The sequence below is a fragment of the Aspergillus udagawae genome (assembly GCF_001078395.1).
Source record: "Aspergillus udagawae IFM 46973 DNA, scaffold_8, whole genome shotgun sequence".
NCBI classification, from domain to species: domain Eukaryota; kingdom Fungi; phylum Ascomycota; class Eurotiomycetes; order Eurotiales; family Aspergillaceae; genus Aspergillus; species Aspergillus udagawae.
In genome coordinates, this window is record NW_025091271.1 from 1,315,639 (window position 1) to 1,341,164 (window position 25,526).

Consider the following 25,526-nt stretch of genomic DNA (forward strand, 5'->3'; position numbering starts at 1 on the left):
GTATAAAGATTTGAATATCCTCACAGAAGTATGTCTCGCGTCTTCTGTAGGGATTTCCAAACGCAGAATGGCGAGAAAAAGACTTCTATTCTTGCTCTTGGTGCCACAGCTTGCTCTAGGACGAATTGACCGGTCCGTTCAGGTTGGATCCCATTTTCCATAAAGGCTCGCTGACGATAGCAGGCAGCATGTAGTGTCCAAGTATAATGTTGTCCGCACGAGGCTAATCGACAACGAAACAACGCCTCTCCAGGTCGGCAATGGAAACTTCGCCTTTAATGTCGATAACACGGGCATGCAGGTATTTTGCTTACTCACTTCGTTCCAGACAATGACTTACTGTGCTTGCAGTCTTTCCTCCCATTCAACACTCTGTCAAGCTGGGCCTGGCACAATGATTCATTGCCCACAGATGGGTACGCTTTCTCACTGTACTCTTCGGAAGAAACAGGGATTGGTTTCTAATTTAGGATAGCGAGAAAATCGAGGACTATCACGGTGTGGCGATATTGACCCACGGCCGAAACGTCTCCTATGACATTCCAGACCCCCATCTGCCGCAAGCATCGCAATGGCTTATTTCCAACCCGAACCGAATCAACTTGGGACGAATTGGGCTTCAGTATAAGGGTGACTTCCTCACAGCGTCACATATTAGCGAGCCGCATCAAGAACTGGATCTCTGGAGTGGCGTTATTTCCTCCACATTCAAAATTGACGGTCAACTTGTGAAAGTGGTGACGCAGGGCGATTTCGAGTCTGACTCGGCTGTTCTCGAGATCCAGTCAAATCTCGTCTCTTCTGGAGATCTCACTGTTGGATTAGATTTCCCTTATCCTCCGATTCACTCGACAAAGTACAAATATGAAGTGTTTGTCGGCAGCTACGATTTCCCGCAGAACCATACCACATCGATTGTTGGAAATACAAGAGACGGGGCCCATATTTTCCATCAGTTGCAAGAGACTACCTACTTCGTCAATCTGCGATGGCCTGCTGCTTCTTTGCAATTGTCTCGCGCGAGCAATGCGACTCACCGCTATACCCTTGCGCCTTCATCCTCATCTACCCTGAAATTCACTGCCAATTTTGCACCAGACAAGCGGGTGCCGGACTCACCCAAAGCTATCCAACACCAAAATCCCATTGACTGGAAGAAATACTGGACTCGTGGAGGGTTTGTCGACCTCACGGCGTCGTCCAATTCCAAGGCGGGTGAACTTCAGCGTCGCATCATCTTGTCACTATACCATGTACGTGTCAACAGTGCGGCTAAAGGACAGTCACCTCAGGAAAGTGGACTGATGAACAATGGGTGGTATGGTATGTTACTTGTGATAATTTTTCAATATGCAACTGTCCACTTACGACTATCCGCAGGAAAGTTCCATATGGAAATGGTTGTCTGGCACAATGCCCACTGGGCGACCTGGGGTCGGCAAGAACATTTTGATAATATCTTTCCAGCCTTATACGAAAGCCTGTTGCCATCGTCTCTTGCACGAGCCAAGTCTATGGGATGGGAGGGAGCACGGTCAGTTCTATTGTGCAAATTTCCTGATTGACTACTTAAGGAGCACAGGTGGCCCAAAATGACCGATATTGAGACTGGGATCAGCTCACCTGGCGGTGTCAACGGTCTTCTTATGTGGCAGCAGGTCAGTCATCTCATATGGTATATTGAATTTATCTAACCGATCAGCCCCATCCTATGTACCTTGCGACACTGGCTTACCAGGCTTCACCAACACGCAAGACTCTTCAACGATGGGATCCCATCTTGACAGCCACTGCAGACTATATGGCATCTTATGCTTGGAAGAATGAGACTTCCGGTTACTATGATCTTGGACCGCCGTATGTTCATTTGCCCTTCGAAGACCTTGACTGATTTGAGACAGAGCATACGGTGTCACCGAAAATACTCCACCCTCGCAGAGCCTAAATCTAGCATACGAGGTACTTCTACAGTCTCACGCACGAAGCAGTGCTAACTTCCGTCAAGATCGCCTACTGGCGATACGGCCTAGATGTCGCCCGCTTATGGAAGAGAAAACTCGGCCAACGAGTGCCCGATTCATGGACAGCTGTTGCGGAGAATCTCGCACCTCCGCCTCAAGTTGACGGACTTTATGCCGTCTATCAAGGCCTGAATAGCTCTTGGTGGAACGATACCTCTCTTACTAAGGATCCTCGCAGCTTGATCATGTTACAGGGTATCCTCCCCGACACACCAGCAGTAGATGCTAAGGTTGCATTGACAACCGCCAAGAAGGTCTGGGAAGTCTGGACAGATGACAAGATCAGGGGATGGGGGAGACCTGTTCTCGCCATCAACGCTGCTCGGGTTGGGAGCCCAGAAAGAGCGATAGGACATTTAACCGCCTATGACTATTGGATCTTCGATGATGCTGGTATGTTTCCTGCTGCCGTCATAGTACAAAGCTAATATTATCCTATAGGATTCGCTGTCCGTGGTGGTGACGGTAAGCCCCTCCTTCCTTGTGATCTGTTGGACACTGACGAATGCTATGTATACAGGGGGCACTCCTCCTCCCTTTATGCCGGGGAACGCGGGATTCTTGTATGCCGTGGCGTATATGGCTGCTGGCTGGGACGGATCCCAGGGCGACACTCCAGGGTTCCCTTCTGATGGCAGCTGGGTAGTGAAACATGAAGACCTGCGTAAGGCGCCATAGACACTAGTCATCCATCCTATCCCGGAAGAAGTGACTACACCATCAATAGACTTCAATTTATCCGGCCAATAGAACATGCATCAGATATTGCCACCCCGCAAACTGCCTGCCGTGAAGAATCGTAAGCTCCATTCGGCACGTATCTAGTAAGATTCAAGCAATGATCGTCGTGATGAAACCCTTAATACCCCAGATTGTTTCATCTCGACCTTGCTCCTTCTGGCACGGGAGCGGAAGAATGGGTAGACGAGCGGTTTTCGCACCGAAATCCCGACTCCATCTATATATTGACATCATTAGTCCTCCCAGAGGAAGCGCAGCACCCATACCCAGTAGCCTCCAACGCAACAAGCATCCAAAATGCTCCTCGAACTAACACTCCCCCTCCTCCTCGCCCTCACCTCCTCCGCCCAACCCACCGCATCCCCAACGACAACCACCCTCCCAACCCTCCAATCAGGCTGGTACTTCATCCGCGCCGTCGAAACACCAGCCTACCACAGCTACCTGCAGACCATCCCCAGCACCACCCCGGGACCAGCCTATCTGTCCTCCAACACCAACGCCGGCCAATTCAACATCATCTCCGGCCAACTCGTCTACAACACCGGGGCAAGCCAGCTGTACATGAACGTCGAAGATCCCGTCGACAAGACGCAGCGCACTCTGCAGACGTGGTTCAACAAGACGCAGAACCAGTACGGCAAGTTTGGGTTCCAGGGGGATGCGGTGACGTGGAGCGTGAGTGATATTGCCCGGCCGAATGTGGCGGCTTGGTATGTTTGTGGGGACCAGGGACGGTTGTATATCAATACGGGGCCTTATGGGTACCAGACGCCGGCTGGGTGTTATGATGAGACGGTATGTTTCTGTTGTGGTAGTGTGGAATGTAAACTGATGATGCTACGCAGATTCATTCGTATGGGGGTTCGACGCCGACGGTTTGATGTTGAGAGTATGGGATTATCATGTGCGTTGACTGATGTTTATTATCGGGTTGGATAAGGAATATAACTATGGGCACTGCATTGAGAATTGAGAGTTAGCTACAAATATCTTTCCTTGTATAACTAATCATGGCCACCAATCGGCTTAGGCGTGTATGGCTCCTCCAGGTATCTCTCCTCATCAGCCGTCAAGGTTTTATCTTTGACTTGTATCATCTCATCCATTCGCTCAACAGAGCTGAAGCCCACAATCGGACTGGCGACACGCTGGTTGACCCAAGCCAAAGCCACCTGACCCATTGTCCAGCCCTTCTGCTTTGCCAACTCCTCCACTCTGGAGATGATCACCTCATCTGCCTCAGTCACTGCGCTCGGATCGTTGTTCTCCGAGCGAGTAGTTCCTCGAACCTGCGAGAGTGGACGAGCGAGTTTACCACCGTCGAGAGGACCCCACTGTTGAGATATCTCATGAGTCAAACTTTTCATCAAAATAGGTCATCGGGGACTTACAGGAATGAGACCAACGCCTGTCTCATTGCAGAAGCGATTCATCTCCCGCTCCTCCTCGCGGTAGAGAAGACTGTACTGATTCTGCATGGAGATAAACTTCGTCCACCCATGCTTCTCTGCGCAATGCTGCATCATGACGAACTGGTACGTCCGCATCGAGCTCGCGCCGATGTATCGCACCTTCCCACTTCGGACCAGATCATGAAGAGCTTCCATGGTCTCCTCGATGGGGGTGAAGGGATCGAAGCGATGGATCTGGAAGAGATCGATGTAGTCCGTACCCAGGCGTTTCAACGAGGCGTTGACTGCGTTGAAGATCGCTTGGCGGGAGAGGTCTGAAGGGTGAGTATGCCATGTGATCAACGGGAATCAAGTTTACATACCAAATTGATTGACGTATTCCTTGTCCTGGCGCATGTGGTCGGCGAACGGGACAACATACTTGTTGTCGTGTTCACTGACAGGTGACCAACATTTTGTAAGAATGAGGATTTTATGCCGAGGAAGATTGTAATATTCGATGGCCTTGCCAATTATTTCCTCTGACTTGCCGTTGGAATAGTTGTTCGCGGTATCCCACTGTTCCAGCTTAGCCAGTACTCATCACGTAGACCATAGAGATACTAACAGTGGTAAGACCTCGGTCGTAGGCAGCTTTCAGCAAGGGTAGAGCCTGATATGTCTCAGTCTATTTCACGATTAACTTGCTTGTCCGGACTCACCTTCTCCTCGTCAAGAATCCACGATCCCCATTCTGGAGAGCCGATGCTCATGCCACCGAGAATGGGCACGGAAACGCGTAGACCACTCTTCCCAAGCTGACGATAGGTGACTTTGGTTTGCTTCAGTGAAGCCTTTAGCAAGGGAGGAAGCTCAGCGGCCATTTTCACGTCTTCTTCTTCGGTGCTTATATCTGCTTTCGCTGGAGTCTTCTTGAAGCAGTCGAAAGGGAAGTTAGGTCTGAGCTGATGATCGATATTCCTCAAGGACATGCATAGAGCTTGCTTTTATACTGCAGCTCTCAATGTCCCCATGTTGGAGGGCGTGTCTTTCTGCTTCCATCTCCAGCAACCTCAATATGCTGATTTCTAAGCAGCGACAACAACACATACGCCGAGCACTCGAAACAATCGTATTGAAGCCTTTTCTCCGCGATATCATGAAGCTATCTCCGAGATCAAGATGTCATTAAAGTAAGCACAAGGCCAAATACGAGATAATGCTTGGCTTTCTTGTCTATAAATCAAGTCATGAGTCATATGGCGGGATTTCGGGCCGAGCAGCGAGCTCTTGATGTCCAGGAATCGATGCATAGCAGATTAAGCCAATGGGGGTTGGATTTGTGTCTAGAGTCACTATATGATTATGTCGAGATGGCACAATGTGGTAGCTGTGAACCAATCCAAGCTTCGCAGTTTTTCGGACTCAGACAGCTACCTTGTGCAGAATAGGAATACGGTCATGTGGCGCGGCTCTTCTTCGGATAAACTCAGATTGGTATGCCATTTCCTGTTGATATAGCTCGATGGATATTTGCTGTACATATTCAGCTGCCATGTTGAACTGCGATATACCAGAGAGTTTCTGAGTCTAGAACATCAGAAGTTTTCGCCGTAGCTTTTTGTAAAGCCTTCTGTCAGAAAAGACCTGGTCATGCGAACCATCCCAAGATGACAAGAGACGAAAAGAGGAACGTGTGACAACCAAATTCCGGTGGAGGACCTGATGGCAGTGATGCGAAGATGGTAGATAGCCTCTTGCCTGAGGCATCAAAGTTACGGTCGACTGTCCAATTATGTCGTTATATAATCATCGACCAATCAACACGAATCTGGCGGTATTGATCACATGATCAGATAATTGTCTAACCTAATTTAGCAATGTCCTTATCTGATAAACTTGTGATAAAAAATTTCAGAAACGTGATCAACGCCTTTCACCATCATCTCCACCTACAGACATCAAGATGGGTAAAGCCCCACGAGGCAAGCGCAATGCGGCCTCCAGCTCTCCATATCAAAAGCCTGGTGGTGCGCCACTCTCCAAGGCAGCCTCTGCGATATTCAAGTTCAATACGGACATCGGCCAGCACATCCTAAAAAACCCAACAATCGCCGATGCCATCGTCGACAAGGCCAATGTTCAGCAAAGTCAGACGGTACTCGAAGTCGGTCCGGGTACGGGTATCCTGACGACACGAATTCTCCAGAAAGCGAAAAAGGTCATCGCTGTCGAACTGGATCCCCGAATGGCAGCGGAGGTTACAAAGACAGTTCAGGGGACGCCTGCGGAGAAGAAACTCCAGGTTATTTTGGGCGATTTCGTTAAGACGGATCTCTCCAAGCTGCCTCCCTTCCAGATTTGCATCAGTAACACTCCTTATCAGGTATGATTTTCACACATCGGCCGGTGTTGTAGTAAACGCTAACGAGTCCGCCGCAGATTTCCTCCCCGCTCATCTTCAAGCTCCTCTCCATGCCCAATCCCCCAAAGACCTGCATTCTCATGGTTCAGCGTGAATTTGCCCTGCGTTTGCTCGCCCGCCCCGGAGACTCGTTATATTCCCGACTATCAGTCAACGCACAGTTCTTCTCTCGAATCTCGCACGTTATGAAAGTCGGCAAGAATAACTTCCGACCCCCTCCGCAAGTCGAGTCTAGCGTGGTCCGAATTGAGCCTAAGGCTGACCGACCAAACATCAGCTGGGATGAATGGGACGGTATGCTCCGCATCTGCTTCGTACGAAAGAACAAGACCCTGCGCGCGGGTTTCATGGCCACAAAAATCCGTGCGCTGATTGAGCGCAACTGGATCACATGGGTTTCTATGCACCCAGAGAAGGTTACTCAGGCGGACATTGATTTCCTCCAGGGCAAGGATGTTTCTGCCCTGCAAGGTGCGGACGAGGATATGGATATGGGCCAGGATGGCGATGAGCCGGTCGAGGGAGGTGACGACGAGGACGATATCTTCATGGAGTTGGGAGGAGAAAACGAGGCTCCAGTCACTACCAGCAAGGGTTCACTCGTGGCTATCGGCGACCAACAGGTCCCTCGGGCCATGGTGACGAAACTGGTTCAGGTGAAGATCCAACGGGTTTTGGACCAGGCCAATATGTCGAACGCCCGTGCCCAGAAGTGTGATGAGAATAACTTTCTCCAACTTCTACATGGATTCAATACAGAAGGTATTCACTTTTCTTGAGCGAAGGGTGTTTTCCAAGTGCATTGCAATCTTCTCCAAGCCCGTCGCAGACTCAGGGCCTCCAGTGCCGGAGCGATCGAACTTTTCGCGCTGTCATGCTCCTATCCTCGTTTTGATACCCACTCGACGCTCCTCGGCTCAATAGCGCAATATCGTCGGGTCACTGACGATCTACATAATGCACTCTCGGTAGAGTGCATTTTCTGTGAGGAATCATGGTGCGAGTGAACCATGCCTCTGTGCTATACCCATGGGCACTTGAGCTTGTTAATTTTCGGGTTCTATAATTCGACGGTTAGACTACGGAGACATCATCATCATTAGTAACGAAGACATGACATTTATCCAGTCTTATGCTACCAGTGCTTTTTTTTTCTTTTGTTTTTTGGTTCTTCCATCTAAACACTGCTATAGGTGCCCTGGCGTCTTAGGAAGGTGGTAGGGAAATAGAGCCTGAAGGAAGAGGAATAGATGCTAAAATCGAAAAGGGAATATCGCGGATCGACTGACTATTAAGCGATTATCAGCTTTCTCCACCGTTAGTATTTGTTTATAGTAAGAGGAGATTGACCAGAATCGTCTAGGCCCTCACTCCTATTAATCTCATGCCAGCCATACAACGTCGGTCAGCGCGGTCCCTTCCAGTCAGCCAAAGCCCTCTTGTGATCGTCCGTTTCGGTCTGAGGAAATAGTGAAGCTGTTCGTAAGCTATCTCAGCGCCGCCGGGATTTCCGAAATATCTTGGCTACCCTGTCGATCTCATGTCCGCAACCAGGGTGCCGATCATGTAGATAAGCCAGATGATTGGTTGGCATAGCGCGTATATCAAGGGTCTCGCTAAGCGCAGAGGCGTCTCGAAATACATTCGTCCAGATGCTGAGACAATAACCATAGAGAAACTTATGGAGCCGATCAGGCCTGTCACAGCGAATCCGTTTGACCAGGTGGGTTCAAAAGATCGATTCCTTTGGCAGCAAGAATCTAAGCTATATGATTGGTGGTACAATATATATGAACGAGGAAGAAGCGCCATGATGGCTATCTGGACGGCCAACCAGACGAGTGTCAGCCAGAACCAGCGTTATATCTTGAACCTGGATATCTCGGAGAAACAGAGGATGATCAAACTGCGCGATAGGCTTAGACCAGATGGCCTATCCGCATTACAAAGCTTATGGACCGATCCGAGAATCTAGGCGAGGAGAAGCGCAATGAGAGCAAGGAGCAATGGCTCAGCGAATGGGAAAGCGTAATTCATGAGTGTGACGATGCTGGACTGCTTGGATATTCTGGTTACGAGGCTAGTCTCAAATATATCAACGCGATTGACCCGCTTCTGCCAGTCTACGCGAAGGTTAGGTATGCGAAGCTCAAGCCAGATGTTACCCCAAGCATCTTGGAACAGATAAACGCCTTCCGACTGATGGGAGTCCGCATCAGACGAAGAGAAGCAACCGAGCTCTGTAAACTTTTGAAGGCCAATCCGACCAGTCAAATTGCTCAAGTCAGTGCAAGTGCATCTGCGGTGATTTCCATCCCTTCATTGACTGCCCATATATCGTATCGAGTAAAGATCCAGCCAGCTGGAAGGCAGATCCAAAGATGGAGGCAAAGTTCGAGAAGGTTAAGAAGACGAGTGAGAACGTGGAACTGGCTATCGAAAGAGCCGTTGAGCAATCCAGTCAGGAGGCTGGAGCAGTCGGACATTCCCCTGATCAATCAAACCGTCAGGATCTACAGCCGTGGTAAGCGAAGGTATTGAATGCGAATTGGAATGAAGGTCTGATTCTTTCAATCTACCATTCTGCGTTAGTATATGCAGTAAGGAAATACGATTCCCAAATGGAGCTGTAGGGATCTCTGCCAATGGACGGCAAATCAGTGGTTAAACCATGATGCCTAGCAATCAGCAGTCTAAGCGGTCGAATCAGAATTCCCGAGGATCCGTCTGACAACTCCTTTCCCACCAGCGTTGAGTTACGTTGACACAAAGACTCATAATCGTCATCACAGCCTCTCTCCAAGCTCTTCCAGAGACACTCCGCTCCTAGGGTTTTCCCTAGTTTTCTCTACAACACTGATCTTACGGAGCCTACTGCCGACCGCACTGCACGCTCCAAACGTAGTCCACAACGATAATGGCAGACAAAACACCTGCCACGGCAGGCCAAAAGCCAAAAGCCGACATTAACACGGCAGCAGAGGCTCCACCTCGCTGTACAAAAACTGTTGAGCCGAACAAAATGGTTTTCTTCTACCCAACGACTGACGATCGACACGAAATATATATTTCCAGAGGAAAATTTCAGAAAGCCTTAGAACTCTCGGTGCAGGAGAACTGGAAGGAACTGTGCAAATTCCCTGCTTATAGTGCGTGCTGTGGTCTTGGTCCTAACGCTTCGATGTTATACAACTGACTTTCGTGTCATAGCTGGTCAGGGGTATGAGGAGTGGGATTAATGGAGTGACGGAGTCGTTCCAGGGTTCAGGTGAAGGTGATGTCTCGGAACTCGGAAGCTTGGTACAGAAGAATATCCACCGAACAAACCGCTCTATATCTTCTGGGTTTAATCTTTCCAAAGCGTAAAGTTTTGCATTGATAGTTCGTACTACATAAGTGCGAGATGAGAGATAGGAAGGATCAAGCCATACTCTCTCATAAGGCTGATGAAAACCCCACTGTGGCAGTGCAATTGGGTTACAAGGTGGAGCTGCACTGCCACACTTCCGAGAGCATGGAGCCTAGGCAGTAGCCCCATTTGTTTACCTAAAAAGGCTGTCTGGTCCTCCTCATCTTCCTAACGTACCAAATATTCTCATTTCCTAAGGGCTTCATCTACCACAATCCATTTGACATAGTTGGTGTCCGGTTATCGTCCTCTGAAGGAAGTAGCACATCTACGCTTGTTTTCAAGTCTACCTGTCCCTTCTGTTTGGCGCAACTATGTCCGCGCAAGAGTACTATAACTCTGGCTATATTGGCGGCCGAAAGCCGGATACCCCATTCAGCGACAACGGCAACAATCGACCATGGACCCCGCCATCCTCGACGGTCACTCCAGGACCTGAAGTGTCCTACTCACCACAAGGAGAAAATCGTCCTTACAACTATGGTGCCCCGCCCCCGCCGACAACCAGCTATGGGCGTCCTCAGAATGTGTATCCATCCCAGCCTTTGGATAGTATGGCTCCGGGATTTTCATCGCAGACAAAACCACAGCAGTACGACAATGAATATAACAACTCTGGACCACCACCTTACACCCAGCAATACTATGGCTCGCAACAGCCGCATCCCCCATACCCTACTCATGACACCTATCCTGAGCACCCGCCCACTCAGCCGCCGTATCCACAGGATCAGAAGGATGAAAGAGGGTTTATGGGAGCGGTTGCTGGAGGCGCTGTAGGCGCCTACGCCGGTCACCAGGCCCATCACGGCGTCTTGGGTACTATCGGAGGAGCCATCACTGGATCTCTCGCTGAGGATGCGATCAAGAAGCACAAGAAGAAGAAGGAGAAGAAAGAAGGCAAATGGGGACATGGTCGCCGCTCCTCGTCCTCCTCTTCGTCGTCGGACAGCGATGACGGGCGGGCCCATCATCCTCCTGCGGAGCCCTCTTTCCGTGGCAACTTTTCCGCCTCGTCAACGGAGATTAGCCTCGAGCATGATTATGAACTGACGGCTAGATGTCGTTCCATCTCAGGAGAACTGCATCGTTCGAGTATCTCGTTGAACTCGGTCCTCTCGAACCACTTCGGTTCTTTTGTATGGGCGCGTGGCGGCAATTTTGGAGCATCGGCGAGAAATGTGCATCTTGCTGAAGGCGGAAGAATACTTGACGCTGAGCTGGCTGATGGAAACGGGCACTGGAAGAGGACATGGGTGAGGTTGGATGAGCGGATCACAAACCAGAACGGGCATCTTGTATTCCTCGATTGATGTCTGTGAAACTGGTACCTTATTTGCTGTAATCAATGTTAGCTAATGGCTCCTAATGAAACTCAAACCCTTGTGGCTAACTCTAATAGCAGGTCTTAGGACTAGAAGGGACTTAATCCATCTCAGTTCAAGTCAAGATCATTCATAGTCTTGCCTTTTCCAACAAAGGTCGTAGCCATGGAGAACGGCCGATGACACGACGAATAGCCTCTGAGCGGACTGAATGCATTCGGTCAGACGATCCTCATTTACCACTCAGAAGTGAAGACTGAGCACGTCTGCCTCTAGCAAACAACATGTATCATGTGACTGCGCCGGTCTCAAAGTGAGGTGATTGTGTTGTTTGTTTTTTCTTCCCCTTCCCAAATCACTCAACACAATTCAAACATCCTGCATCCCACTCAGATATCGGGAGAGATGGACTCCCTTCCCACGGAGCTCCTAACCATAGTCCTTCATCATCTCAATGACAAAGTCCACGCACGAAATGCGGCCAGCCACCTACCGGAGAGATGGTGGTCCGGATGCCTCGCAAGGTATACAGTTGTTTCACGCAGATGGCAAGCGATTCTCGAACGGATGATATGGAAGAAGATAGTCCTACGCAAATCAAACGCTCTGGAAAGACTGGAGAAGTACACCTCTGGCAAGCCACATCGTATGGCGAGAGTTAAATGGGTAAGACAAATTCTCTGGGAGGCACATGTCAGTTTTGAGCTCGCACAGCGGCTTCGCGAAGCGATGAAAATCCATCCCATGGCGCTGGCTTGTATTCTGCCGTACCAGTATTACAGTTTATATCGTCAGATATTTGCAGGTATTTTCCGCATCTTAAGCCGATGGGAGTCAACCTGCGACGAATCGATGATTGAGCTGTTTCTTATTGTGGATCACTCTGTATATCTGGAGTCGTCCATCCGAGAATGGAATTGGGATTATGAGGACGCCACTGTTGAAGACCTCTGGCGGATGGGCTTGATAGCCCACCTAGTGCATCTCACGACACAAGATGCTGCAGCATATCCAACACTTCACAATGTCAGGTCACTCAGTCTTGAAACTGCTATAACCAACATGCGGCCTTCGGCATTTTTTCAGCTTTTGAGCCGGTTGCCCAACGTTCGCCGTGTTTCAGCTGGAGAAAGCTTTTTCATAGAACCATTTGCACTCCGCGCCCTCCGCGAGGAAAGACAAAGTTCGTATACTTCATGCTCTATAATCTTTGTGACTATTTTAGCTAGATACTGACGGCCTCTTCTTAACCAGTGCTTGTCCATTGCCTTACTCTAGTCCCGCCTTCGGTCGAAGAGTTCGAGTATGAGATTGCACTGGAACGAGAAATGTCGGAGACGCCAGTTGACGATGCAGCCAATTATCTCTCGGTAAGGGGGCTTGATGAGCTCTCCATTGCCTTTCGAACACTCTCCATGCGACTGAGAGTCCTTCATTTGACCAACGTACGGGTCAACTGTGAACTATTTTGGGCATCACCTGAGGAAGACAGGGTCGACGTTGATACACTCCACTGGCCGGTGCTAGAGGTCATTACAATAACGGACACACCTCCATATACAGCAGACGGTATGTTCTGACAGCATGGGTACTGATTCATGTTACGCTAATCCAATCAGGGAAATGGATTCTGGAAGTTAATCCCAACAAAGAGCCATTGATGGAAATGGAAGATTTCGACAACGGATGGGATTACGATGAGTTGGGATTTGACGCACGGGGACTGATTAGAAGTGACGAAGTCGACAAGCTCTACTCGGCAATGGGCAAGGCTGCACAGAGAATGCCACGGCTGAGATACCTTCACTTCGGGTTCCGTGGTGAAACCACAGACTGGGAAGGCTTGATATTCTATAGAAATCTGGAGACACAAGAGGCTCGTTTAGTGATCAACACAGACTGGGAATATGATCTTGGAGAAGAGGTCACCACGGCCTGGGGTCTAAAGGGCGAAAAGGCCAAAGAATTTCGGACAAGCTGGATGATCCAATTCGATCGCTGGCCTTCGGGAGATACTGGCATCGGGGAGGAGGAAATCTCGGCACGTCCTATCTGAGGCCCATTCAGATTGCTGGAGTTTATGCAGGCCGTGGGGTGATTCTCTTGAGTCGATTACTTAGTGAATATGACAAGAGGTACTTGCCTCAAAGGAACCCTTGTGTGGCCCAAGGAGACAATCGAATTACCACAGTGAAAAGAAAGACTGATGATATTACCTTACAGTAGAGAGACGGGCTTTGAGTCTGTGTAGAAAAACCACACCAGCTGCTGGTGAATATATCATTAAGCTCAGCATAATCCCTTTCTAGACATTCAAAGCTTTTTCTGTGAATGTTTCAGACCTCCATCACAAGGCCGCCTGTTAGTCACTGTTTTGTTTATTTGTGACCGTTCACTGTACTCTTGTCTCCCTTCCCGTCCCCAATTACCCTTTCTATCACTCTTACTCTGACCACTGCTGCATGCCCTCTCTCATCTCCTGTGCTTATTTTCTGGCATTTCAAGTCTGTAAAAAGAGACAGGTCAATACCATATTATCATGGACCCATCTCAATGATACTCTGGGTAAGCCCTTCCAGATCTTGTCTTCTTGCCATCTTCTTACCAGAAAAACAGAACTATGATCCCGAAGTTCGAGTGCTTTCAATAGCTCTTCCAAGCTACTACCCTTTAGATCTCCTAAGAAACCTCTTGCTCTTTCCTGAGAAAAGACATTTCTGTGTGTGGTTTGCCAAAACTTACCAAACGGAGATCAATTATTGTTCTGCGGATAAGCCTTACTATAGCAGGGGAAAGGGTGGTTCGAAGGCTGGAAAAGCTCTCCGAAATCTGAAGAGTGTACTGAGCATAAAGAAGCAATTTTCGAGAATGGGCCCACGCGAGCAAACCAGAGAACAGACCCATTGTTAAACCAAGGCTATATCAATGCAAGCAATGCCCGCAGATGTTTACATCTGCGTGGCTTGTGCGGCAACATGCCAAAGACGTCCATGAATGGACACCCCAGACATATCCAGACTGCAGCACCAACATTGTGTACACTGGTCAGAAATCCTTCAACAAGCACAGATCACAGGTCCATGATTGTCTCACTTGTACTCACAAGGATTGTACTACAAGCAGACAGAAATACATAGACCGCCGCAGCCTGTGGCACCATATCAAAAGGCAACACAAGGACGTTTCAGATGATCAACTTGCGTCAATGCTCCCGCCCAAGAAGATCAAGCAGTTACAGACCCCCAAACTTACCTGCGCAAGATGTGAGAACTACAAACGTATAAACGTACTCAGCTGGCAGCTCATCACGAATACTTTCATAAGCTGGCCAAGGCCCAGGCTCGTGTTGAAGATGGCTTAGACACCATGCCCAAGACAACGTCCAAATATTACATCAAAAAGACTCAATGATTTGGCAATTTCACGGAATCATTGCCCCTCTTGATCGAACGTTTTCAGTACCCGCTATTGTCGGTGAAGCTCGAAGCCTCTGGCCAGGTAAATGCCCAGAGCCAGCAGACCTTTACTCAGGAACGGAACGAATTCTCTCCCAAATGCAGTTGGGAGCCAAGCCAGGCGATCCTCCAAATATCGGATTGAAGGACACGAAGGTCAAGAAGATCATGGGGGTTCTGAGAGCGGCCGGCAGTGTGTTGACTTCAGTGGTATTGACTATGGATTTGCTGTTGCTCTGCAGGACCTTTGGCGTGCACCTCAATTCAGAGAGCAAGCTCTGTAGTTCTCTCGAGGTGTAGCCCAGGTTTAAATGCATGGGCATGTCAGGGGTCATTATCTCTCGTGGTAAATACGGACATACCGATTACCTGGAACCCGTCCCAAACCAGCCAACGATGTTTCAAGAATGCAATGAAGAACGGCGATCATTGTGTTTGTCTACGAGACGCTTCCTTCAGGAAGTACCGGCGCTGTCAGCGCCTCGGAAAGACCTGCCGCAAAATTCCCTTGCAGCTGCGTCGCCGGGTGGCTTGCCGCAAGTTCGACGACGAATTGACGGCGGTCACCTCATTCCTGCGTAAACAGGAGACACCTCATTTGTTGCGGTCCCTTAACCGCAACGTTTTCCGACTTCTCACTGTGATGAGTGCTGTATCCGGGGGCCGCGTGCCTGCCCCGGAGGAGGAGGTCGAGTTTGAAATGTATGAAGGAGAAGTGGCCGATGAATAGGTTCCTGTATGTACTCAACACATTCAACGCATTGAGAATCCGGCGTGGGAGGTGTCAAATAGCATCGAATAGAAGGACAAGGAGTTCTGGCCTAGCTCCACCGCAGCCAGGCGGCTGCAGAAACAGACGATGACCGTCAAAGGTTTGCATGACAGAGATCGGCCACAAATCAGTCTCAATACTCGGGCACATGCCACTTTTGTTAGGGGTACTGCTCAGCACCTTCCTTCTCTGTTTGAAGCAATGACTTGCCTAAGGCCTCTGTCATCTGCTACTTACGGCGTCTGTCCTCACGCTTGTTCAACTTCCAGCTAATGACGGAATAATGACAGATATCAATTCCGTCTGAGGAATGGTTAATATTTGGATATCAGCATTCCATTTTCTGTAGCTCGTTGTCATCTATCTCTGGTGAAAATTACTGCAAAAGGGATCCTGAAGGTGCACACAGTTGCTTGCGTATCCAATATTAAGTGACAAAGGTTAGTCTCTATCTTACTGCGCTTTCAAGGAAACTCTAGAGAATGAAAGTAAAAATCATCTTAAGACTGGATATAACCTTTCTATTGAGGAACACTATTACCGGTGCGAAGCGTTCCTGCAAACGTGCCCTGGGCAACGCGATGCCACAATAAGCTCTCTCAAGGTGCCCTTAACGCCGTTGTCAGCACCACAGCTTGTTTTCTTTACCTGCATGCTCCAGCTGCACAGCTTTGGAGGCAAGCATGAATATTATTCATGTAGGCAACAGTTATAGATAGTAAAAGCAGCTGTGACTTGTCAACACACACAATGTACAATGTGAGGAATCTCTGAGAGTGACGATGCCAAAAAAAAGTAGTGAATAGAGTGGAGCACAACATCTGTCAGACTCATGGTTCTTCCTCGCCATAATACATGTATTCAGACCGAATTTCTCATCGAAAGGTAGGATATGATGGAATCATTTCCATATCATCGAGACCGCTTTGAGTCGCATCAGGGGATGTATTGAAAGGGCAAGTCAGTAACGAATCCAGTACGTTAAATTTATAATCACGAGTAGTCGTCTTGTCGTCATAAAGTACTAAGATGTCAAGTCTTTCCACCGCCCCTGACGAAGTGCCATGTGCACTCGAAGCATACTACCCTTACTACGTCATTCGAACCACGGAGGACTGCCGTTGATCCATACTTAGAAAACGGGATAAAGTTTTCCAGATAAGGTTGTTGAAGTTGAATACGGATACTTGGCCAATCACATCCTCCACCCGAAACTATTGCGTCTCTAGTGGCGAATCTCGACTCCACCGTCATATGCCTGAAGAGGCAAGAAATACGGATACGGAGAGGTATCGACATTTTGAACTCTGCTATAATTATTCGTCCGCCTGATGACCGGAGGCGTTATCCCATCCGCTCTCACTTGCCTCTTCCCAACTCACTTCTGGCAGTAATTCGGAACCATGGGAAGACCCGAGACACTTTCACAATACTCTGAAAGCGATGGACCTCCACCGTACTCCCCCGTGGATGGTGAACTTGTTGCGGAGTCGGCTGATGTTCGAGGTAAGTAAGCGACGATGTCAAGTAATATATCGCTAACTAGGCCAGCCGATGGGCGAATTGACGTTGATCTGAACTCGAGGATTGCCCGCACACTCGCTCGGATCGTCGAGCTGCAACAGGAAGACATCCACAGCCCACCTCCCAACTATGAGCAGGGGCTGCAACAGCAGCAACATCAAGAGCATCAGCTACAACCAATTGAATGCAACATTCACCTGAATATCGTGATCCAGATTGTTGGTAGCCGCGGCGATGTCCAGCCTTTTATTGCACTCGGCACCAAACTACAAAAGCACGGCCATCGAGTCCGTCTAGCCACACATGATGTTTTCGCAGACTTTGTGAGGTCCTCCGGGCTCGAGTTCTATCCAATCGGCGGTGACCCAGCGGAGCTTATGGCCTTCATGGTGAAAAACCCCGGCCTCCTACCGCAGATGAACAGTCTTCGGGGCGGGGAGATCCAGAAAAAGCGAGCCATGGTTGCAACCATGCTGAACGGGTGCTGGCGTTCGTGCATCGACGATGACCCGCTAACCAAGGTCCCATTTGTGGCGGATGCAATTATTGCAAACCCGCCCAGCTTCGCGCATGTGCATTGTGCGCAGGCGTTGAAGATTCCGGTGCATCTGATGTTCACCATGCCGTGGAGTAGTACGACTGCTTTCCCTCACCCGTTGGCGAATTTGCGGCCGTCTGATATGAGTCCCCGAGCGGCGCACTGGGTTTCGTATGGTGTGGTAGAGTGGTTGACCTGGCAGGGGTATTGATTTTCTGTCTGCATGCAGTTCTTACAGCTGACACAGACTAGGTTAGGCGATGTAATCAATCGATGGCGAGCCACTATTGACTTGGATCCCATTCCTATGGCCGAGGGGCCCAGTTTGGCAGAGACCCTCAAGATCCCTTTCACGTACTGCTGGTCTCCAGCTCTGGTACCAAAACCTACGGACTGGGCTGAACATATCGGTTAGTGCTCCATGATGGCTACAAGGAATATACTCATAACTATAGATGTGTGCGGCTTCTTCTTCCGGGAATCACCGTCGTATCAACCACCACGAGATCTCGAGCAATTCCTTGCTTCAGGGCCACCACCTGTGTATATCGGCTTTGGAAGCATCGTTGTGGATGATCCGCAACGCTTGTCGAATACGGTATTGCAGGCAGTTGCTGAGTCTGGTGTTCGTGCCATCGTGTCACGAGGTTGGAGCAAGTTGGCCGGAGATGGGAATCCGAACATCTACTTCATCGGCGACTGTCCCCACGAATGGCTGTTCCAGCATGTTTCGGCGGTTGTCCACCACGGAGGTGCTGGGACGACAGCTTGTGGACTTGCCAACGGGAAGCCAACGGTCGTCGTACCTTTTTTCGGGGAGTGAGTTCTCGTTTTTCTATATACTGGCTAGTGGCTCACTAATAGTTAGTCAACAATTCTGGGGAAGCATGATTGCGAGGGCTGGGGCAGGCCCATTGCCCATTCCTCACGCTACACTCAGCGTTCAGAATCTGGCCGAGGCTATTCGATTCTGTCTCAAGCCACAGACTGTTGCTGCTGCTCGTGAAATTGCCGCCAAGATGCAGTATGAGTCGGGCGTCTCTGCCGCAGTACAGTCCTTCTACCGGCATCTTCCGCTGGAGCAGATGAGGTGCCAGGTATTCCCAGACCAGGTTTCTGTATGGACATACGCGAGGCGCAGGCTTGAAATTCGACTATCAAGGAAAGCCGTGCAGATTCTCATCGACCACCTAAAGATTGATCCAAAGAATCTCCGCTGGTGAGTTTGCATTCTCCATTTTTCATCGCACACTGACGGGACAGTTATGATATCAAACCGATTATCATCGAGAACCGCCGCTGGGATCCCGTCACCGGTGTCACCTCCGCAACCATAGGCACCGGCACTGATATGCTCAAAAATACCACCAATATGTTCTATAAACCGTACAAAGAACTTGCTCGCAATAGAACCGAAGCCCTTTCCGATAGCGAAGAGCGCAACCCTGTTGCCACCGCCGGGGCCATGGCAGGACAATTTGCCAAAAGCTTCGGACAATTCATGGGGTCGTACACTAGGGGTGTCATTGTAGATATCCCGCACGCGGCAGCGGAGGGATTCCGGCAGGTCCCACGGCTGTACGGCGAACAGCCCAAGGACTACGGGGCCGTGCAGGATTGGAAGTCCGGGGCTACAGTTGGGGGAAAGAACTTTGTGGATGGCATGATGGAGGGATTCTCGGGGCTGGTCACTCAGCCGATCAAAGGGGGGAAGGAGGAGGGCGCGCTGGGTGTTGTCAAGGGTTTGGCAAAGGGTACAGCGGGATTCATGACCAAGGTACCCTCCGCTGGACTGGGGCTCGTAGCGTATCCATTTCAGGGTATTGTGAAGAGCATTGAGTCGTCCGTGAGGTCCAAGACGAGGAAGGCTATTATCACGGCGCGACTACGGGATGGGTATGAGTTGAGCAGACGAGATTTGGTTTCTCAAGAGGAGAGACAGTTTGTCCTGCAAAAGTTTAAGAGTCTGTGCAGTACAAATACTACCCCTCCCTAGGTCTAGGAATTGGGAACTCAGGGGCTTCAAGCTGGGCCTAAGGCACAAACCGATATCAAGGCACCAACAAAGTCACATGACTGTGTGGGATGAATTGGATGATCCATTGCTGGTGCCAACGCGCAGACACCAAGCGAAGGACGCATCAGGGTAAAAACAAAACACCTTAGAGTCAAGGAATTAAAAACCTTTTACTGCCACTACAATTATGATTTAACCGCTTACTATAGGCGTAACATTTACTGCAGCTGTCAGCTCATAACCCTTTGGTGCATTGTGGCATCTTTCGCACTTATCCCAACATGGTTCGCACGTCGTGGACGTAATTGTGCCTTCATGTATATTTCCTCTGCATCTTGAGACGCGCGAAGCATCCAAGTCATAGTACTTAGTCATGGAAGCCAATACCACGGTCGCCTCGGGCCTTGTCCCAATTGCTCCAGCGCCAGCTAGGGCACCCTCCGTCGACATGGCAGACTTGACCACAATGCGCTTCAACTGCCAAGCGTGTGTCCGCAAAAAAATCAAATGCAATAGGGCTGTGCCAACATGCTCAAGCTGCAGCAAAGCAAAACTCCAGTGCGTCTACCAGGCTCCCCTGCCGCGCAAGAGGAAGCGAAGCCATTCCGAAGACGTGTATGAACGTCTAGCACGGTACGAGCGCATCTTGAAAGAGAACAATCTTCTCCCTAGGGACTCTACACCGACCCCGTGTCGCAAGGGGACGGAGGAGCTGGCGCTCAGCACACGGGACCCAACCCCAGTGCAACCTGCTAAGTCTGGTAAACTACTTTCCGCAGAGGGCAAGTCTCGCTATATTGACAATGTTCTCCTCCTCGATGCCGGAGAAGGCGATTTGTGTGAGTTATCTGATTCAGACCAAGATGACTATAACGACGACACCGGAGCTGATGGGAGCACACCGACTGGTCTTCTGGGTGTGCTGGCAGCACATACAATTTCTGGGGCAATACTTGGAAGCACCCAGAGCCTCACCGAGCAACACCCCAGCTATGAGGAGGCTATGAAGCTCTGGAGTGCCTACGTGCAAAACGTTGACCCCCTTTGCAAGGTCCTTCATGTTCCGACTGTCGCAAAATTGGTCGACACAGCCGCAAAAGAACCTACAGTGGCCTTGAAGAGTGACGAGTGCCTGTTTTTTGTCATCTACTATTTCGCCGTTTTCTCCATGTCAGATGCCGACTGTCTGCAAGAGTTCAACCAAACGAGGAACCATTTGATGTCGAGATATCGGTCTGCTGTTTGTCAGGCACTTGTCAATGCGTCGTGGCTGAAGACTACAGCGATGCCGGTACTACAGGCTTACACTCTCTTTCTCGTTGCCCTGCGCACACAGATCGATTCTCACACGTTTTGGATTTTGACAGGCATTGCGGTTCGCCTGGCACAACGCATGGGGCTGCACCGTGATGGTGAAAACCTGGGGTTGTCACCATTTGAGGTCCAGATGCGACGGCGCCTCTTTTGGCAACTGCTTCCACTGGACGGCTATGCGGGCCAAGTGTGCGGCACTGGGATCTCGATATCGCCGAATAGCTGGGATACCAAGCAACCGCTGAACATTAACGATGATCGGATCTTCCCTGGTATGACGCAGCGGCCTCAAGAGCAACGAGGCGCCTCGGAAATGATTTTCTGCTTGTCGCGGATTGAGCTGTCCAATTTCTATACCCGAACGGGTGTTAAAATGAAGGAAATTGGTGGTACGATTCAATTCAGGGAGGCAGAGGACATCGAGAGGCTCATTGACGAGGTCGAGGATCTCATCGAGACAAAGTTTCTTCGATACTGCGATATCCTGAACCCATTGCATATTTTTACCACGGGAATTGTACGATCCGCCACTAATGCTGTCCGACTGCGTGCTCGAATGCCACTGCTGCTGAAGCAAACCATTACAGGCGCGCAAAGGAGAGACCTCTCCACACTCGCAGAGAAGATTCTCGATACAAACAGCGCCATCTACGGCAATCCCAGCATGAAGAAGTTCCGGTGGCAGATGCAAGCTTTCTTCTTGTGGGATGCCCTTCTCTGTATTCTGCTTAGCCTCGCAGAAGTCGGATTCTACTCGACGTCGGAGCTAGACTCTACGTGGAACAAGGTTGCAGAAGTCTATTCGAATCACGAAGAACTTATCAAGCGCAAGAGAACCCTGCACGTCACCATTGGCAAGCTAGCTCTCAAGGCTTGGCTTGCGAATCCACCTAGTAATTCGTCCCCGGAGCCGTCTTTCATAACCGCGCTGCGCGCACAACACGAACCGAAAGTCAAGAGGCCGCAAGAGAGAGTTGATGAAATGGAGGAAACCGACAGGGTTGCGGACGGTATATTTGCTTTTGATGAGCTTTTTGGCGACATTGATGGAACAGGCTTGAACCTTAGTAGTGGCTTCACTCTCGACTCTTCAGATTGGGTGGTTTGGGATCAGCTGTGTCGAGGGACCAATCTGGGCTGAGCAGGCGACTTTCGTGCCCGATCTCTGCGAGGACTCATACAGCATGATACAGTGACACAGCTCATTTATGAGGACGAGTTCGTAATGGGAGAGTTGCTGGCCGTCATTCTCTTCAACAGACAACATTAAGCCGGATAGTACCAGCCTTGTCCTCATTATAGGAGCGTGTCCGTCAGGTCTTTCTATTGGATGACTAGTAACGAACAATGGCATTGTTGACATCATCTTCGAGGCCTCTTGTGGACCCTTCTCCTATCGTGACGGTGCAGCAACATGAGGCCTAGCTGTACAGAGTGTTTAAACAAGGTCGGCGCCGGGCCCGAAGAATGGCCCCCTCCCATTGGACAGCGCGTCGGTCGTCACGGGCGATCCGGGCCCGAAGCGGAATACGGCCTGGTGATTGGCTGCTTGATACATAAGAATGTATAGTAGGTAAGTATAAGAAGTATCAGGCAGCGCAGAATTAAAATTAGTGGATGATTTCCATCCAAGATGAGCGACAAGAACCCGAGCGCCTCCAACGAGGGCATCGCACCTCGCCCTGAGAAGGAAGACCTCGAAGCAGCCAAAGCGACATCCTCAACCGAGCCGTCCAACAAAGACCCAGATCTCGTCACATGGAGCGGGCCAGATGACCCAGAGAACCCCAAAAACTGGCCCAACAGCCTGAAGTGGAAGAACACCTGGACCGTCTCCCTCTTCGTCTTCATCTCGCCCATCTCGTCATCCATGATTGCGCCGGCCATGCAAGATCTCGGTGAGACCCTGGGGATGCGCACCGACATTGAGGTGTACCTCTCCATGGCCATCTTCATCCTCGCCTACGCCATCGGCCCCATCTTCTTCGGTCCTGCTTCGGAGCTCTACGGTCGTGTGCGTCTGCTTCAGGTCAGCAACGCGTGGTACCTTGCCTGGAATCTGGGATGCGGTTTCGCCAAGACCAAAGCTCAGCTCTTTACTTTTCGCTTCCTTGCGGGCATTGGTGGCAGCGCGCCGCTGGCAATTGGAGGAGGTGCCATTGGGTAAGAAGAGACGCAATCGCCGAATTCTTCCTTTGCTGACCCGTCCTGCAGCGACATGTGGAGCGCCGAAGAACGCGGCAAGGCCATGGGCGTTTACACTCTTGGGCCGCTCCTTGGACCTGTCATCGGGCCCATTGCCGGCGGCTTCATTGCTCAGTACTCAACATGGCGCTGGGTGTTCTGGGCAACCTCGGCTGCCGCCGTCGGAGTCCAGGTCGTCGGATTCGTCTGGCTGCGTGAGTGTCACCCGGCCACGCTCCTACGCAAGCGACGGGACTGTCTCGTCAAGGAGACGGGCAACGGGAATCTGCATACCGAAGAGAAGGTGGAGACACTTGCCTACAAGCTTCTCCACGCGTTTGAGCGGCCGGTGCGCCTGTTCGCAACGCAGCCCATCGTCTTCTGCATGGCCATCTACATGGCCTACTTGTTTGGAATAACGTACCTGATGCTCGCCACGTTCCCCGAGATCTGGACCGTGGTATACCACGAGAGCCCCAGTATCGGCGGACTCAACTACCTCTCCATCGCCATCGGGTCATTCGCCGGCCTCTTCTTCAACCTCAAGTTTGTTGACCGCATCTACAAGACCCTCAAAGCGCGGAACAATGACATCGGCAAGCCCGAGTTCCGCATGCCGTCGTTAGCCGTCGGCTCCCTCCTCAGCACTATCGGCCTCTTCTGGTACGGCTGGAGCATCGGGAACACGCACTGGATCATGCCCAACATCGGTGCTTTGATCTTCACCGCGGGCACGATCTCGTGCCTGCAGGGCATGCAGATGTACATTGTCGACAGCTACCAGACCTACGCGGCCAGCGCCATGGCCGCCTGCGCGATCCTTCGAAGTTTGGCGGGCTTTGGGTTTCCGCTCTTCGCTCCGTACATGTACCAAGCTCTGGGCTATGGATGGGGGACCAGCGTGCTGGCATTCGTCACGGTGGCTATTGGCTGGGTGGCGCCTTTTGCGTTTTGGCGGTTTGGACCCAAGCTGCGTGCCATTTCCAGGTACGCCGCTGGCTAGACTGGACTGGATGGACCTGTCGGGATAGTCAAGACTAGGTTGATTTCGCAACCGGAATTTGGTCCTTGAAGTCTGGTTGAATTGTAGCTTGCTGTATTTGATAAATTACCATGGACAATTCCTCTCATTTTCAGGTTTCTCGTAATGTACGGCTAATCACACTGTACGATGAGGCATGGCGCAAGACGCATCCGTATCTCTTAACAGTGTGCTCTGCGACGGGGGTACAGTGCCTTTGCCAATCTGATACCCCGCACCTGTCTATTTTTATCCATGCAAGAGTCTCATCCATGCCATTCCCAGTCATATAATCGTTTCTCTGGAATTGCTACGAGCTGGAATCCTACACTTGGTAGCAGGGTCTGTGTGTAGTGCCAACAACATCCGTCCACGAAACGCTACGGGAGGCCAACCAGCCACTGCCTTGATGGCATTGGTCTCTGACTGTAGACTGTATTGTATTACTAGAGTTCTATCCATAGAACTCTGTCAATTAACTTCATTCATAGTCCGGTGAACGTTGGGACCTGGGAAATTACTTACCAGGTGGGACAGTAGAAATCGTCACCTCGGTTTGTTGGGGCGGTGACTTTCTCTATGCCGAAGAATCCAGAAGGTGATAACGATACGCCACCTTGTCATAATTAAAGGCCAAGTTGTTGCCTAGACAGAACAAGACTTTCAGACGAGACATCTCAATCTTCTTCAAATGCACCATCAACATGCTCAAATGGTTGGATATGATTGGTGAGTGTACTCATAGTAGATACGCAGAACAAAATATTATCCAATCATATTGTACATTGCAAAGGGTGCTCACATCTACGTGCGTTGATTGGCTAACCCATAGAGCACAACAGATGTGGAGACAACCAAGCCAAGTAAAGCCATTAATGCTTAGCGGGCCCACTTCTGTTGTGTACCTTCCTGTTCCTGATGTTCTGCACATCAATAATGAGATAGAGAGTTTGGAACGGTAACAACGTCTATATCAATCTGGGTTTGACTTTGGCGATGCTACCTTGAGTAAACATCAGTGATTAATGAAGAAGCAAAAACGATGATCTCAATCTAATTGCCCCACAAGATGCTCTCTGCCTTGATCAAACCCGGGAATTGGCACGACATGCAAGATCTGACTGCATTACTGGCCATGAGGGAGATGTCACTTACCGGTAGACATATCCGATAGGCTGTACTAACAATAGTGGGTGCATAATTCCTACCTGTAGGAATTGTCGATCAGCGCATGTGCTAGCTAGTATCACTCGTCATTTGTGCTTCCTGATTGCAGTACGCGCTGGTAGCAAGAAGATAATGGAGCTACTCACATTAATATAAAAGACATCTAGACTGCTCAGCAAGTGAGAATGAGCAAGGACTAACTTCCATTCACCATTCATC

The 25,526-nt window shown here is 50.1% G+C and overlaps 11 protein-coding genes across 11 annotated transcripts; 10 read left to right on the forward strand and 1 right to left on the reverse strand.

The window, feature by feature from the left end:
* Positions 1–67: 67 nt before the first annotated feature.
* Positions 68–2,699, forward strand: Aud_009933 (uncharacterized protein; the record flags this gene model as incomplete). The annotated part of the gene is made up of 11 exons (XM_043294777.1): positions 68–132; positions 184–301; positions 352–416; positions 476–1,323; positions 1,381–1,534; positions 1,583–1,658; positions 1,703–1,857; positions 1,902–1,959; positions 2,006–2,414; positions 2,463–2,486; positions 2,542–2,699. The coding sequence occupies 11 exons, from the start codon at positions 68–70 to the stop codon at positions 2,697–2,699; spliced, it is 2,130 nt and encodes a 709-aa protein (XP_043150712.1).
* A 360-nt stretch (positions 2,700–3,059) lies between these two features.
* On the forward strand, positions 3,060–3,646 carry Aud_009934 (uncharacterized protein; the record flags this gene model as incomplete). Its single annotated transcript, XM_043294778.1, has 2 exons — positions 3,060–3,560; positions 3,611–3,646. The coding sequence occupies 2 exons, from the start codon at positions 3,060–3,062 to the stop codon at positions 3,644–3,646; spliced, it is 537 nt and encodes a 178-aa protein (XP_043150713.1).
* Positions 3,647–3,769: 123 nt separating this feature from the next.
* Positions 3,770–5,040, reverse strand: Aud_009935 (aldo/keto reductase; the record flags this gene model as incomplete). The annotated part of the gene is made up of 5 exons (XM_043294779.1): positions 3,770–4,099; positions 4,157–4,491; positions 4,540–4,735; positions 4,785–4,829; positions 4,879–5,040. The coding sequence occupies 5 exons, from the start codon at positions 5,038–5,040 to the stop codon at positions 3,770–3,772; spliced, it is 1,068 nt and encodes a 355-aa protein (XP_043150714.1).
* A 1,082-nt stretch (positions 5,041–6,122) lies between these two features.
* Positions 6,123–7,360, forward strand: Aud_009936 (dimethyladenosine transferase; the record flags this gene model as incomplete). The annotated part of the gene is made up of 2 exons (XM_043294780.1): positions 6,123–6,542; positions 6,599–7,360. 2 exons carry the CDS (start codon positions 6,123–6,125, stop codon positions 7,358–7,360), a joined length of 1,182 nt encoding a protein of 393 aa, XP_043150715.1.
* A 1,174-nt stretch (positions 7,361–8,534) lies between these two features.
* Aud_009937 (uncharacterized protein) lies at positions 8,535–9,109 on the forward strand (the record flags this gene model as incomplete). The annotated part of the gene is made up of 2 exons (XM_043294781.1): positions 8,535–8,868; positions 8,940–9,109. 2 exons carry the CDS (start codon positions 8,535–8,537, stop codon positions 9,107–9,109), a joined length of 504 nt encoding a protein of 167 aa, XP_043150716.1.
* Positions 9,110–10,304: 1,195 nt separating this feature from the next.
* Aud_009938 (putative glutamine-serine-proline rich protein) lies at positions 10,305–11,303 on the forward strand (the record flags this gene model as incomplete). Its single annotated transcript, XM_043294782.1, has 1 exon — positions 10,305–11,303. The coding sequence occupies one exon, from the start codon at positions 10,305–10,307 to the stop codon at positions 11,301–11,303; it is 999 nt and encodes a 332-aa protein (XP_043150717.1).
* A 417-nt stretch (positions 11,304–11,720) lies between these two features.
* On the forward strand, positions 11,721–13,371 carry Aud_009939 (uncharacterized protein; the record flags this gene model as incomplete). Its single annotated transcript, XM_043294783.1, has 3 exons — positions 11,721–12,498; positions 12,570–12,884; positions 12,935–13,371. The coding sequence occupies 3 exons, from the start codon at positions 11,721–11,723 to the stop codon at positions 13,369–13,371; spliced, it is 1,530 nt and encodes a 509-aa protein (XP_043150718.1).
* A 1,811-nt stretch (positions 13,372–15,182) lies between these two features.
* On the forward strand, positions 15,183–15,500 carry Aud_009940 (uncharacterized protein; the record flags this gene model as incomplete). Its single annotated transcript, XM_043294784.1, has 1 exon — positions 15,183–15,500. The coding sequence occupies one exon, from the start codon at positions 15,183–15,185 to the stop codon at positions 15,498–15,500; it is 318 nt and encodes a 105-aa protein (XP_043150719.1).
* Positions 15,501–16,945: 1,445 nt separating this feature from the next.
* Aud_009941 (putative sterol glucosyltransferase) lies at positions 16,946–19,600 on the forward strand (the record flags this gene model as incomplete). The annotated part of the gene is made up of 6 exons (XM_043294785.1): positions 16,946–17,048; positions 17,094–17,808; positions 17,857–18,014; positions 18,060–18,423; positions 18,473–18,823; positions 18,868–19,600. 6 exons carry the CDS (start codon positions 16,946–16,948, stop codon positions 19,598–19,600), a joined length of 2,424 nt encoding a protein of 807 aa, XP_043150720.1.
* A 394-nt stretch (positions 19,601–19,994) lies between these two features.
* Aud_009942 (putative C6 transcription factor) lies at positions 19,995–22,076 on the forward strand (the record flags this gene model as incomplete). The annotated part of the gene is made up of 1 exon (XM_043294786.1): positions 19,995–22,076. The coding sequence occupies one exon, from the start codon at positions 19,995–19,997 to the stop codon at positions 22,074–22,076; it is 2,082 nt and encodes a 693-aa protein (XP_043150721.1).
* A 492-nt stretch (positions 22,077–22,568) lies between these two features.
* On the forward strand, positions 22,569–24,122 carry Aud_009943 (MFS transporter; the record flags this gene model as incomplete). Its single annotated transcript, XM_043294787.1, has 2 exons — positions 22,569–23,098; positions 23,150–24,122. 2 exons carry the CDS (start codon positions 22,569–22,571, stop codon positions 24,120–24,122), a joined length of 1,503 nt encoding a protein of 500 aa, XP_043150722.1.
* Between the last annotated feature and the right edge of the window lie 1,404 nt (positions 24,123–25,526).